A 14,028-nucleotide genomic window follows, 5' to 3' on the forward strand; every position below is an offset into this window, starting at 1 on the left:
TGCATGTGCATGGACAGTGTGAATCAGACACGGGCCAGAGCTTACATGTTGCAGTTGGGACTTTTAAAAAAAGTGCATGTTATATTTTTCTATTTATAGAAGAAATACATCTTTGATGCTGGGGTTTAATTGGAAGGCTCGTGGGGATGTGATAAGGAATTTCAGGCAAACCAGGGATCTGAGGAAGCTGTATTTAGAATGAGCACTGGCAGCAGCAGTGTGGCATTGTGGGGCTGGGGAGGGCTGAGGGTGGGCAACACTCTGTGAACACAAACTGCACCTGAAAACCAGAGAGGACAGTTGGGGTGCGGGTCTGGGAGCCCGACTGCGTGCGCTGAAGCCCTGATTCCTGCTCTTTTTGCCTTACACAGATCATGCAAATTACTTAACCTCCGAGCCTTAGTTTCTTCTGCGGACAGGGCCTGAGCCAGGTAACCTTAAGTTCTCATCTGTCCTTGGAGAACCTCACACTTGCCGTCTACCCTCACGCACAGCTCCCCATCTGTGCGTGGTACTTCTTGGCCCCTGGCAGGCTTCTGTAAGGAACTGTGGGAAGGAAGGGGGAACATGGGGTGCAGGAGTCAGACATGGGTATCCTGTCAGCTGTGAGCCATGACCTGTAGTTCAACAACAGGTTCTGAAGCCAGAAAAAAAGATGTACAATCAGTCTTCCTGGAACAGAGTGGCTGGACCTCATCAATATCAGGTATTGTAGGTTTCCTGGCTTTGAATCCTAGCTCCCTCTGCCGCCAGCCTTGTCACCAGTCACCACCTCATCTCACCAGTCCTCAGTTTTCTCATTCGCTCAGTGGCAACTGGCACACTTAACCTGAGGGGGTTGAAAAAATTAAATAAGGTCCAGTATGTGAGGGGCTTGGCTCTTACCAGGATCAATCAATGTTACTATCTCCTTTATAAATAGAGTCCTTTGTAGATGTAAGTGTTCTTTGAAAATTATTATTTTGTATAACTCTTGCCTCACTGTTGAGAGGCAGGTATGGAGATCCCAGGATTATTATCTCTATTTTCCTAAAGGGGAAGTGGAGTCCCAGGAGTGATACAAGGTTACTAGGAGTCACTTCTAGTCTGATACTTGAATATAGATAATAATCTACTTAATCCTGGGCCTCTTTCTTTTGGAAATATAATAGACCCAATACCCCAAATATTTTTCCTGGAAATATTATTCAAGTGTCCTGGAATCATCACATTTCAAAACCAGCTTGTGATCCCCTTGCGGCTGTCCTTCCAGTAGCCAAGAAAGCAAGTTTAAAGGACTCCAGGCACTGAACTTCTTTTCCGAGGGGGCTCTTCCATCTCTGGACAATGTCTGAAGCCTAACATCATTGTCCTCTTACTTCTAGTCATTGAAATCCAAGGCGTCCCTCCCCCACATGACCATAGGATTCAGTGGCAGTGACAGTCACCCTCTGCCTGGTGAGATGTGCCTTCACCTGCCTGCATAAGTAAAACCTGGGGCTGTCCTTAAACTTGGGGTGTGCGGGGGGTTGGGGAGTGCTGCTTAAAGTCCCATAACTGATTTCGGGTGGGTTCCTCTAGCTCGAGCACGAAGTGGCAGCTGTCTGGGTGATGACTGTAAGGTGGAGCCTTCCCCTGTTCCTCTCATCCTCCGGGTGCAACATGCCTGCCTTTGACATCAGTGTCGAGTGTGAGCGTATTCAGCTCTGCATCTACATTCATTTTTATTATTGCCATTTTAGTCCCCACTACCTAACCCGACAACTTATTAAAGTTCTTGGGGAAAAAAATCCCTATCATAATTTATTTATCAATTACCATTTCTTTTTCAAGAAATAGATTTTTTAAAGACATGGTTCCATTGTTATGTGAACCCAGATGTAGTCTGGATCAATCGCATTTCCCCAAATCTAAGTCTGATAAGATTATCTTCCAAAATGGGCTAATAGTGTTGTCTTCAGTGTTATAAGGAGGTTCTTAAATCTGAGGAGGATTCCACATGCAATGAATAAGAAGCAAATGAGTCTCTCCCACAGCAACCTGGCTGGGCCTGCCTCGGGTACCGTGCTGTCCCGACAGCATTTGCTTCTCTGTTTCTCTCTCTCTTAGACTGTGGGCTCCTTGGGAGGCCAGGATGGAGATGATTCATCTCTGTACTCTCAGTGCCTAGCACAGAGGATGTGCTAGGATGATACACAGAGGATGTTTGATATACGTTATCTAACCAAACAATCACAGGGAGAGAAGCTTTACATTGGCCCAACAGAATGCAGGTGGGAGTGGGGGGAAGGGCAGAGTCCTGTAGGGTCAGAAAATCTTCCTGCAGCAGACTGGTTGAGTACTCAGGGATGGAATTTTCTAGAAGAAGCCATGCTAGCTGTTTGGCTAACATGGTAGGTGGTGCATTTGATTGTATAGGACTCAGCTGGGGTCTGCAGTGAAGCTTTGTAACAGATGGTTGAAAACATGGGCTTTGGATCGTGTTGCCTGACTTTGAATCTTCTTTCTGTCATTTACCAGCTATCTGATATTTGTGAAGTGATTTAACTTTGCAGTGCCTTCTGTTTTCTCATCTGTAAAATGAGGTGATGCCACTTACTTCTTAGATTGATTTTGTGAATTCAATGAGGTCTTGCATGTAAAACTTACAACAGAGGCTTGCACAGAATAAGTGTTCAGTGATGTTGCAATTGTGATTATTTACATCTTCTTCCATCCCCCTTTGCTGTCTCAATATTTTTATCTTCTACCCTCGTGTCTTGAAATGTGCAATTTTTCTTACATGCACCAGGCAAAAATAAATGAAGTGCCCTGTGCATGGGCAGGAAATGAAGGAATGAAATGTGTAGAATGAGTTGGTTTCTCTATAGCTCCAGGTGCTGAGGGCAGCCTGGATGTCTTCCTCTGTGTGAACTCACTGTCCTTTTCTATATAGCCTTGAGGTTTGTGTCTTTTTATATGGCAATCCCTAAGAATCCAGGAGCTACCATATCAACAAGAAGTTCTACCTATGAAGAGCTACAAACACTGAACATTCCCAAGAAAAGTTGTCTTTTGGGAAAGGGCTGCTCTGGGAATCAGAAAGCCTCATGTGTTAGGACCAGCAGAAGTGGGCTGTGTTACAATTTCTGTGAGTTTTGAAAAGGGTGGTCTGGAAAGTGGGCCTTAGGGATGACAGTGCCTTTCCCCCTATAATATGTTGTATAATATGTGTGTTAAATGTATATGATACATGGTATATGATATAATTTATGGTAATAATATGATGCCAAAATTGTGGGATAAAAAGTGCAACACAAAAGCCTTGTAGACCCTAAATACACAGAAGATTATTATAAAATTCCCCACTCTGAATTCTTTGGTTTCTAGACACTCTGTAAATATATCCTTATCTCACTTCCATGGCATTATCACCTTTTAACATACTACACACATTGTCTGGAGGAGGATAAGGATCTCAGTCTGTTTTGTCTGCTGGTGCTGTATCCCCAAGGCCCAGGTACATAGTAAGGAGTAGATGCTCATTATGGGTTGAATGAATGAACAGTCATAATATTGGTGAGACCTCATCCCAGAAAGTACCAACCACAATTTTTCAAGCCCTAAAAGAAGGACTAAACTGTTGCAAAGAGAAAAAAGGCTAGATTCATTAATATAAGTGTTTTGGGCTAAACTGTGTTCTTCCAAAATTCGTATGTTGAAGTCCACCCTCAGCACCTCAGAATGTCACTGCATTTGGACATAGGGCTGTTAAAGAAGTAAAATCAGGTCATCAGAGTGGGTCCTGATTCAGTATGACTGGCCTCCTGAGAAGGGATTTGGACACAGACACACACAAAGGGAAGATGGTGTGAAGAAGATGCAGGGGGAAGATGGCCATCGACAAGCCAATGAGAAAGGCCTCAGAAGAAATCAAACCTGCTGACACCTTGATCTTGGACTTCCAGCCTCCAGAATTGTGAGAAAATAAATTTCTGTTGTTTAAGCCTCTCAGTCTATGGTACTTTGTTATAATAGCCCTACCAAACTCATATAACATGTAATAAATCAAGGCAATTATTTTGAATGCTTGTAAGCAAATATCCTTTATTACCTGGAATCATTCTCTTATTCAGGTTTTAAGACCCTGTTTTCCTCTAAGAAAACTAAAAATGGACGTGCCTTTTGACCCAGCAATTCCACTGCTAGGAGTATATTCTAAGAACCCTGAAACACCAATCCAAAAGAACCTATGCACCCCGATGTTCATAGCAGCACAATTTACGATAGCCAAGAGTTGGAAGCAATCTAGATGCCCATCGGTCAATGACTGGATCAAAAAGCTATGGTACATTTACACAATGGAATTCTATGCTGCAGAAAGGAAGAAGGAGCTCCTACCCTTTGCAACATCATGGATGGAACTGGAAAGCATTATGCTGAGCAAAATAAGCCAGACGGTGAAAAACAAATACCATATGATATCACCTTGAACAGGAATCTAAACAACAAAACAAACAAGCAAGCAAAATGTAACCAAAGACACTGAAATACAGAACGTGCTGACAGGGTCCAGAGGGGAGAGGGGAGAGAATCACAGGGGAAAAGGGGAAGCACTCACATGAACAAGTATAAAGGACACATGGACAATAACTAAGGTGGGGGGCGGAGCTGGGAGGGAGGTGGGGAGCACTGGGGGGCAGGGCTGGAAATACAAGAAAGAAAACTGTACTTGAACAAGAGTTAAATAAAAAAATTAAACTTAAAAAAAAAGAAAAAAATGGAAAAAAAAAAAGACCCTGTTTTCCTTTTTGAGACACTGCTCCCCTCCCCACCCCTAGTTCCTGTGGCTCCAGGCTGGGCCAGTCAGTGTATTCTATTCCCTGGGTGATGGTGATTCATCTGGGCATGGGCATGTGACTTGAGTCAGGTCAATAAGATTCAGTTCTGGAATGATCTAGAAAACAGAAGCTGGTGGTCATCTTGCGACCATGAGGAAAGAGCCTGTCTAAGAAGAAACAGAGGAAAGCAGAGCCTAGCCATGTAGAGAAAAGGTTTGGGGCAAAAGATGACTCTTACAGCCCCCTGTTGCAGAGCTGAGTCTGGGGCTGCCCAGAGATGTAACACAAGGACTCTGGATTAGCTGAGGTTAGGAGCACAACACATGAAGCCTCCTAAGTTCCTGCCAGTCAACAGTGCTGGCTAAAAGCCACAAAGTGTTTGGTTTCTTCTCCTCTGTTTCTGTCTTTCCTAGTCACCTCTTATCAAAGGGCTGAGATTTTGTCCTCTAGGATAATAGGAAGGATCCGAGATCCTTCCATACCAAGTGTTGCTTTATTCCTGATCACTTCCTTTTACTCCGTGGTCATTTATTTTCAGTTCTTTTAGCTCTGAGGGGGCACAAAGAATGGGTAGGAAGAGGACCCTAAGCCAGAGGGCTGTGGGATGGAAAGGAAGATCAGTTTATGGGGTATTTACAGACCACCTCCCATGTGCCTGCCAGGTGCTGTTAGGTGGGTCAGGAAGGAGTATTGCAAAGAAGGACAAATGACATCGTCACTATAAGACCCCTCAGTACCCTTAACTGGGTATGAGGCTGAGCTTGGGAGGATAGAAAACAAGACTGGACATCAGGAAGAGGATTTGCAGTTGATTTCTAAATAGTTAACTCAAGAGTCCTTCTCTATAGTAGGACTATCACAGTGGTGAAACAGTAACAGTGATTTGAGTTACTATCAAGATAAAATGAATTATATTTGCCTTTTTATGAGGTGGTTCAAGTTCAAGGTTATCCTTTCTCCTCTCTGTTCCCTGTCCCCTACCATCCAAACCAGACACCCAACTGATTTGTCCCCAATGGCTGGCTGTGATTACTGTCCTAATTTGTACTTTGTTCATCTGCTACAGACTGCCTATTTTCTTTCCCTTCTGATAAAGCAGGAACTCTGAGGGACTTCTGAAGCTGTTTTTGTACCATGCAGAAGTGTATTAACTGGACTGCCTGTGTATGTGCCTATAAAACCCTTCGTCTTCTCAGTGTGAGATCACCTTCAGGAACGGCGTCATGTCGATGTGCAGCTTGCGTGTGTAAAATTCTTTTCTGTTTGAACATATCGGCCCTTTATTTATACGACTTTGAGGCTCTCCTGTCTTCTGAGCTGCTGCCTCCAAGGACTGCTGGGCTGCCTGTGAAGAGAAGCAGAAAGCCCAACTTTCATAGGAATGATACATAGTGCGACCAGAGCTAGTCCAAATCCCCAAATATTTATAGAAAGTGGTTTTGCATTGTAGGAACTCTAATAGTAACAACTATTTTTACCTGGGAAGACATGGGGGGCCCATATGTACACAGGATAATCCGAGACTGGTTATTAATTCATGCCTGGATCTGGTGTAATGGGAAAAGTGGAGAAGGCATCTTACTATGTTCCAAGGTTGTAATTACTTCATTTCATCCTCACAACAACCCTGTGAGGCAGGTATTGTTATTCCCATTTCACAGACCAGGAACTAGAGGCTCTGGGAAGTTAAGTAACTTGCCCAAAGCCACATAGTTGGTAAATGGCAGAGCTGAAATCACCATCTTCCCAAGACTCCTATTTTAATGAGATCTTTTTGATATGTCTATAGCTTTTGTGAATAGTTATCAAATCTGCCTTGCAGCAAATACAGTTATAGCAAGGCTCCAGTTTATTTCTGAACTTAAAATGTGTTTGCTGTGTTAGGAAGAATGATCTGAATAAACCTAGAAGAGAGGGAAGGAAGAATGGGCTAACAGAGGAGTCTGGGAGGCCCCAGGGGCTGTGCCATCTTCTGGGCCACACCTTCTCCTGTCACTGATGGTGTCTGGTTTCAGTGCCTACAAAGCTGGATCTGAAGTGGCTTTCCAGCCCCGCCCCTACTGCAACATTGGTGATTGTTCCAAGATGCAAACTGGACAACCCTCCTCTGCTTAAAACCTTCAAAGGCCTTGCCCTCAGGATGAAGGCCAACCCACTTAAAAGGTTTTCAAGACTCTTCCTGCCTGGCCCTGGACTATCTCTCCTGCCTCATTTAGTCATTCAACAAATATTTATTGAGTGCCTTTTCTATGCCCGGCAGAGCAGATACGTCAGTGCAAGGAGCAGACAGAAGTCTCCAACCTCGTGAAAATTGCACATACATTCCACCGAGAGGGAGGAGATAATAAGCAAGTGGAACAGAAGTTATGTCTGAAGGTGATTCATGACATAGAGAAAAATAAAACAGAGAGGGGAGTGAGGGGTGTCTGGGAATGGTGGTGGAGGTGCAATTTTAAGCAGGGTTGCCAGGGAAGGCTCCATAAGAAAGCAAAGTTTGAGCTCTACAGAAGGTGAAGGAAGGTTCTGTGGGGCTCTGTGAGGGAAATGTTTACCACACTGTGGGAACCGCAAGTTCAAAGGGCTACTATCAATATTGACCTTTCAGTTCTCTGACAAGGCTATCAAACATGCCCTTCCTTCTCCTGGGAACACACTCCTCCCTTCTAATTCCTCCTCACCTTTCAGGTCTGGCTCTTCAAAGCTGCCCATGACATCCCAGAGCATTCAGCACTTCCCGCCATTGTCCAAATGATGCTCATGCATAGGTAGCCACCTGCCCTCCCTAGCAGACTATAAGCTTCATGAAGGCAGGAACCAGACCATCCCGTTCCCTTATAACAGCAGTGCCTGGCACAGGGTCTGGGAATGCATCCACACTCGATATGTATTTGCTGGACAAAAGAATAACGATCACCTCGTGGACAAGCTACACATCATGACCCAACACGGTTCAAATGCGGAGGGCCAATGAAAACACCTTTACAGGAAGTATGTGCTAATCTTCAGAGTCCTGTCGTCTGAGTAGCTCTGCCTTCTCATTCCCAAGGAGGAAAGTCACTTCTCAGGGCTGGTTTATTGGGGTCACATACATTAGTGTACCATGAGATCACCGTGGGTGTGGAGTTGATCATTTCCACATATTTTAGGAGACCAACTCTCAATGTTCGTCCCTCTGGGCTGTCACAAATGCTCCCTCCCATAACATTTATATTGCTTTTAAGTATTAATGATGAATTAACAGTTGATGGGTCCCTTTAAGCAGACATCATCTCAGTGAACATCTACACCCTTTTCCTTTGTTTTGAAATGTAGCTAGAGATAAAGAATTTTCTGGACAAATACAGATCCAATTTTTTTTTTTTTTGGTCATCTCAGCCATATATCTAATTAGCTTCTCAGGGTGAGACAGCCCCTCCCCATTTCCAGATCAAATGAAAGCGTTTCATCCAAGCTGGAATCAGACAAAGCATTTCAAGCTTTCTAGCTTCCAAAATCATACCATTAATCACTGGGTGGAATAATAGAAATCAGACAATATTGATTTAAGGGAAATTTCTCCGTTACCTCCAAGAGACAATTCTGTGTTAGGCTAGAGGACAAAAGGCCTAGCCAAGACCAGTTCCAACGGCTGGAATCACTTTAACTCCGTATGGGGTTCAGAGGGAAGAGCAGGGAGTTGGGAGGCTTTGAGAAAAGTCCCTCTGAATCACTCGACCTATAAATCTTCTGATAAAACAATTCTCTTGACTGTATGGCTTATCTCTCTAATATTTAGGGGCCATCAATTGTAGCTTAATGGAATGTTTTCAGTGAAGGCTCTGTAGTTACTGGAATGTGAAGTGCTGTTTTTGCTTATTATGTTCAGGAGTTCTAACAAATAAGTGATAGTGAAGAGGGTTTGGGAGACAGGAAGAAAGAAAAGATGAAATATATAAAGAGGATGCTGAGAGGCAGTGAGAAGAGGAGAGGAAGTCAGAAAGTTAAAGCTAGGAAAGAAAGCCACGTGTTGGGGGTGCTTTTTCATTTATTCATTAAACTAATGTTTTTTGAGTTATATTGTATGTGTCAGACAAACAAACACACAAATACGCAAGATGATATTAGGTCGTGTTAAATCTATGAAGACAACAAAATGGCGATGGAGGTTGATGGGGAGGGGGTGAGACTTGCCTTCCGGTGATCAGGGAAGACTTCTCAGCTGAGGTGACATTTGAGCAAAGAGCTGGGTGACAATAAGGAGTCGGTCCTAAAAGGATCTATCTTTAGCAGTCAGTGTATCTGATTATGCAGAGGTGAAACCAGGCAGGGATTCCTCAAAAAGGAAAGTAGAATCCGTGATGTCTATGTCTGTGCTGCCCCCAGCCTTCTGGGCTCCATCCCTGACCCTGCGAGGCACCCCTCTGTCTCCTGAGCCATCACAATTGACACATGCAGCTCCTGGGCTATTTGCAGAGCAAAGACGGCAGAATAAGTCGTGGACAGGAGTCCAGGTCTCTGAAGGTGCAGAAGGGAGCAGAGAGCACGAGGTTGGACAGAAGGGAATGACAAGGGGGGAAGGGGAGGAAAGCACAGATGCCGGAAGCTTTTTGTCTCTTTTATGTGCACGCTTGAATGGAATGATCCCGAAGCTGATGGAAGGGTGAAATGTTTAGCAGAAAATCAAACCCATCCTTCACCTACCTTGTACTGTAAATACTTTAATATTTTTATGTTCTGCTAAAATCACCTGGAAGCCTTTCTCTTCAGTAAAGGAAACAATGAAGATTAATGAGTTAATTTGGTAAAGCTGATTTGAATTGCACAGAAGGTGTTGTGTAAGTTCTTGGCATTTAAAATGGTATCTGACATTTAAAGGGAGATGACGGTTAATGAATTCAAGAGCTAATCTTATACTCTGACAGACTGAGCCATGGAAAATCCAGGATTACTATCGTGCCGTACACATAATGTGATTCAGCTGAAAGCCAGAACAGAAGAGAGCTATCATCTGTGTACAAATATCCATATGCACATATATGTAATGTAGCCAAACTTACAGAGGACATCATTAAATTAAACAAATACCACTTCCTTTCTTACTCTTGGATTATAATAACTGAGCTACAAACTCGAGAAGAAAGGCTTCTCCCCAACACTTTTTCCTCCTCCTTTCAATTTGTGTATTTTGAAAGCTTAATACCATGGGTTGGCTCTCCAGTCACTGGGATATCTAACCATAAGAAGGAAAGGAGATCCTAAACCCAAGGAGCTAGATGTCTAACCATGGGTTCCACAGAGCCACCAGAGATACGGATCTGTCCTACAGGGGTCTCTCAGGCCCTCCTCTTTATTTCTCTCAATTCTCTCTAATTGGGGTTCCCCAACCCTGTAGCCGTGGCGTAATGGCTCCGAGAAGAGCTATTGTCTCTCATTAAGGAGGCCGCAACACTCTCACTGTCTAACTGCCTCCCACGCAGCTCACAACTTCATTCTGCCTCAGAGCAAACCGCCAAGAGTCTCTGGGAACCTGTGGGCCGGCTGAGCTGGAGGAAGGAAACAGAAGGAAGGAGGGCCTTCCTAGCCAGGATCTGAAATGTGCTGGGGCACACCCCCCACCATTATCTTAATGCATGGAGAGAAGGGTGGGAGGCCTTTGCTGAAAGCCTTATGTGGTCTATCAGGTTGTCACATCAAACCTCTGTGCACACAGGGCATTTGTCCTCCTCCTGTGAGCAGACAAAAGGAAAAGAGTCAGTCTCTCCGTTGGACCACTAAGCCCCCTACTTGGCCGAGAGTCTGTCCCTCAGCTTCCCTGGGTGGATGGCAGGGGTGGGGGGTGCTCTGAATCCCGGTGGAGATGGATAGATCTGAGAGATTTAGTTTCTGGGAGTTGGGTGTCGGGGAAAGGAGACCTGAGATTCTGAGCTTTCCTCTGGCCACGTCTCCTGCTGGGTGGTGAGGACCAAATCCAGGAAAGGGCCCCCCTGCTGGAAGCTATGGGCTGAAGGGACTGGCGATCTTCCCTGTGTTTGGCCTTCTCAGGCTATTATTTCTTGCCCACAATAGCCTGTGGGACTAAGAGTGGGCAGTAGGACTGGGGACATGGGTGGGAGGGACATAGAACTCTATCCGCCTTCCTACCACTGGGCTGCCTGGAGGGATCTGAGTGGACCAGTGGGCTTCTTATATCCTATCAACTTGGGGTGGGGGGCACCCAGCTTGTGCAAGGCTGGCCACCCTGACCACGCCCAGGTTCCACTCTGAGACCTTGTCTCTGTCTAGGTTTCCCTGGCCTGGAGAAGCAGGAAACCTCTAGTCTTCAGGAGGCCAGATGAAACATCAGGCTCTCAATTCAAAAGCCTGGCCTGTCTGCCTGGCCTCTTCATGTGGAGCCAAAGGGACCCTAAGCCACAGTGTGGTTCCACCTAGCACAAGGCTGCCCAGGTGCCTGGGTTCATCAGGCTCCTCTTAACCACCTGACACCCCGGCCTGCTTTTTACTTCTGATGGCAATTTGGTGCTGGCGAAATGCGCTGACTGGCCAGTTTTTCCTCCCTGTCATGAATGTAGGTCTCCATTCACTTTTTATGCCTCAACTCTGTGGAAGGAGATTTTACATCCTCCCGAGTGTTAGTAAATTACCGTCATAGCTAGCAAACATTGGGCCGGCAAGAGGAACACTGCAATCTCCAGTCTCAGCTTTTGTGAGAGACTCATGGTGACTTTCGCCAAGTCATTCAGCTTTCCTTGCCTCGGTTTCCTTACCTCACTGCTCTCCTCAGGGAATTATTGAAACCCAGGACACTCTAATTCCAGGGCTTCTACTAACTGGAAATAAGTCTTATCTGTGAATTCTAATTGATATTGTTCTAAGTTTAATTAGGTGCTTTGTTGACACACCAGAATCATTGTTTATCTGGCTTAGCAGGAGCTGGAGGAAAAAAAATTAAGCCAAAATAGTGATCTATTCTGCCCCAGGGGAGGCAGAAACTAGCTTTTTCTGTGAGGGGGAGTCTGGCTCTGTCTAGGCTGGAATTTTGCCTGTGTTTGAGAGAGGACGCACCCTATTTTACTGGGAGATGGGAGGTGGGCGTGCAGGGAGGGACAGCTGAACAAGTCCCTAGTTCCTTCTAACTCCAAACTTTACTTCAACCCCAAATTGTGGGAATTCCTTGTTATGTTGGCTCTGACATGACTTTTCCAATTTGACAGTCCAGAGATAGAGGATCTCAACTTGCAAACTGATTCCATTATAAAAAGGTCATTGAAAATCAGTTGATTTTCACTAAAAAAAGAAATGTTATGCCCTGGCTGGTGTAGCTCAGTGGATTGAGCTCAGGCCTGCGAACCACATGATCGTGGTTCGATTCCCAGTCAGGGCACATGCCTGGGTTGCAGCCAGTTCCCAGCGGGGGACACAGGAGAGGCAACCATACGTTGATATTTCTCTCCCTCTCTCCTTCCCTTCCCCTCTAAAGCTAAATAAATAAAATCTTTAAAACAAAACAAAATAAAACAAACAAAAAAAGAAATGTTACCCATGGTATTTTGAGTCCCACACTGGCCCATAAAAGCTTATGTAACTCATACTTTAGTTGGGCTAAGCAGTTGAACTAGCCCTGGTAATGCGGGGATGGCAGGGTTGGGAGAAGAGAAAGATGCCCTTTCCTTTTCTTTTCTGCCCCCTCCCTGGCTCTAGGCCCTGCTGTCCTCTGACCTCTGAGTTTTCCTCAGCAGCAAAGGTCTGTGGGGGTTGGGGCCCTGCTGGACACAGTGCCTCCAGTTCCAAAATCCCCCGCCTCCCCTCCCCACCCACTGGCCTTCAGCTGTGCTCCCTTAGGTGCAGGGTAGAAACACAATTAAAAAACCAAAAAACTTTACAATGAGATATGATAAACCCAAAGGTTTGTAAGCAGTGAAACAAAATTCCAGACAGCATGGAGATTATTGCGGGCTGGGGGATGGGGAACAGTTGACTCATAGTCCTGTCTTTCGAACTCCTCTTTTTCCATATTCGAACCCTTAGATTGTATTTATAATGTTTTTCAAGGCAGAGGCTGTAGGAATAGAATAATAACTACTACTATAATTTATTGGGATTGCTTAGTGACAGACATTGCGCTAATCCCTTTCCATATGTTGTTCATCTAATCCTTGTTGTGACCCCATGAGGGAAATATTATTATCCCTTACAGATGAGGAAGCAGAGCCTCAGTGCCCACCGGCAACCACAGGGGCAGCATGGGAGAAGCTGGGACCTCAACGCAGGTCTGTGGGATTCCCAGCCTGGTCGGCCTCTTAGTTAGAACAGGCCAGGAGTAGAACAGGGCTCTGTTTGGGGTGACGTTTGTTTCCTCATCCACAAAATGGGGATAATAACTCTATCTACTTCATAGGGATGTTGTAAAGGTCAGAGGAGATGATCCTACACCTTTCACAGCGTTAACCTCAAACACGCTGGCTGCTATTGCCATTTAGAAAGTCCTTCTCAAGACAATGGGAAGTAACTGTTGAAGCTCAGGATAGGTGCATGGAAGTTCAATATACTAGTCTTTCTGCTTTTGCATGTGCTTGAAATTTTCCATAATAAAAATACAAAAGAAAAAAGAAAAAAAAGTTAATTAGGCACATATCGGTGTCTGGTTGGATCCAGCAGCCCAACATTCAACAAACACAGACTTACTAGAATAAATAATGGTCTAAGTAAAAATTCAACAAATAAAAGCCCTGATTTTGTAATTAAAAAGAAATCCCTCTCTGTAAATTATCTTTAAATTGTCAATGAAGGTTTGGGGCTGACAAAGTAATCCTGTGGGTAAGGTTGAAACAAAAGGTGAAGTTTGCTTAGATTTAAAAAAAAGATTGCAAAATTTTACAGTCGAAGCTATTTACAAAACGGGGGAGAGAGAAAGGGGGAGGGAGAGAGAAGGAACCTAGCACCCAGGGAAATGCTGTGCCCAGCCTTTAGAAAGGAGAAACACAGAGTGGGAAGTAAAGCTTACTTCTCCAGATGGGGAAACGAAGACAGTTAATTCTCCTCAGGACCAGTGCTACGCTCAATCTTACTTATCAGCCTCAAAAAGACCTCAGAGAAGGATGCCTAATGACATCTGCAGTCTGCACACAACACAAAGCTTTTCCAGAGAGAGAAATACCAAATTGTGGCAACCAACAGAAGGAAGTACCCTGAGATTGTGTGACTGTCCGTGAAATGCCAGCTGAGCTTCCCTATCATTATCACTGGAAATAAA

The 14,028-nt window shown here is 44.7% G+C and overlaps 1 protein-coding gene across 1 annotated transcript in view; it reads right to left on the reverse strand.

Annotated features, from left to right (window-relative positions):
• Positions 1–14,028, reverse strand: part of KIAA2012 (KIAA2012 ortholog) — a 115,044-nt gene that overhangs the window by 33,463 nt on the left and 67,553 nt on the right. The window contains exon 9 of the mRNA XM_037043590.1: positions 6,007–6,144. Within this exon, the coding sequence (XP_036899485.1) occupies positions 6,007–6,144 (138 nt within the window). The remainder of the gene's footprint in view (positions 1–6,006; positions 6,145–14,028) is intronic.

Source organism: Sturnira hondurensis, unplaced genomic scaffold (assembly GCF_014824575.4).
Source record: "Sturnira hondurensis isolate 20B ecotype Veracruz unplaced genomic scaffold, ASM1482457v3 Scaffold0004136, whole genome shotgun sequence".
In the NCBI taxonomy this organism is placed as follows: domain Eukaryota; kingdom Metazoa; phylum Chordata; class Mammalia; order Chiroptera; family Phyllostomidae; genus Sturnira; species Sturnira hondurensis.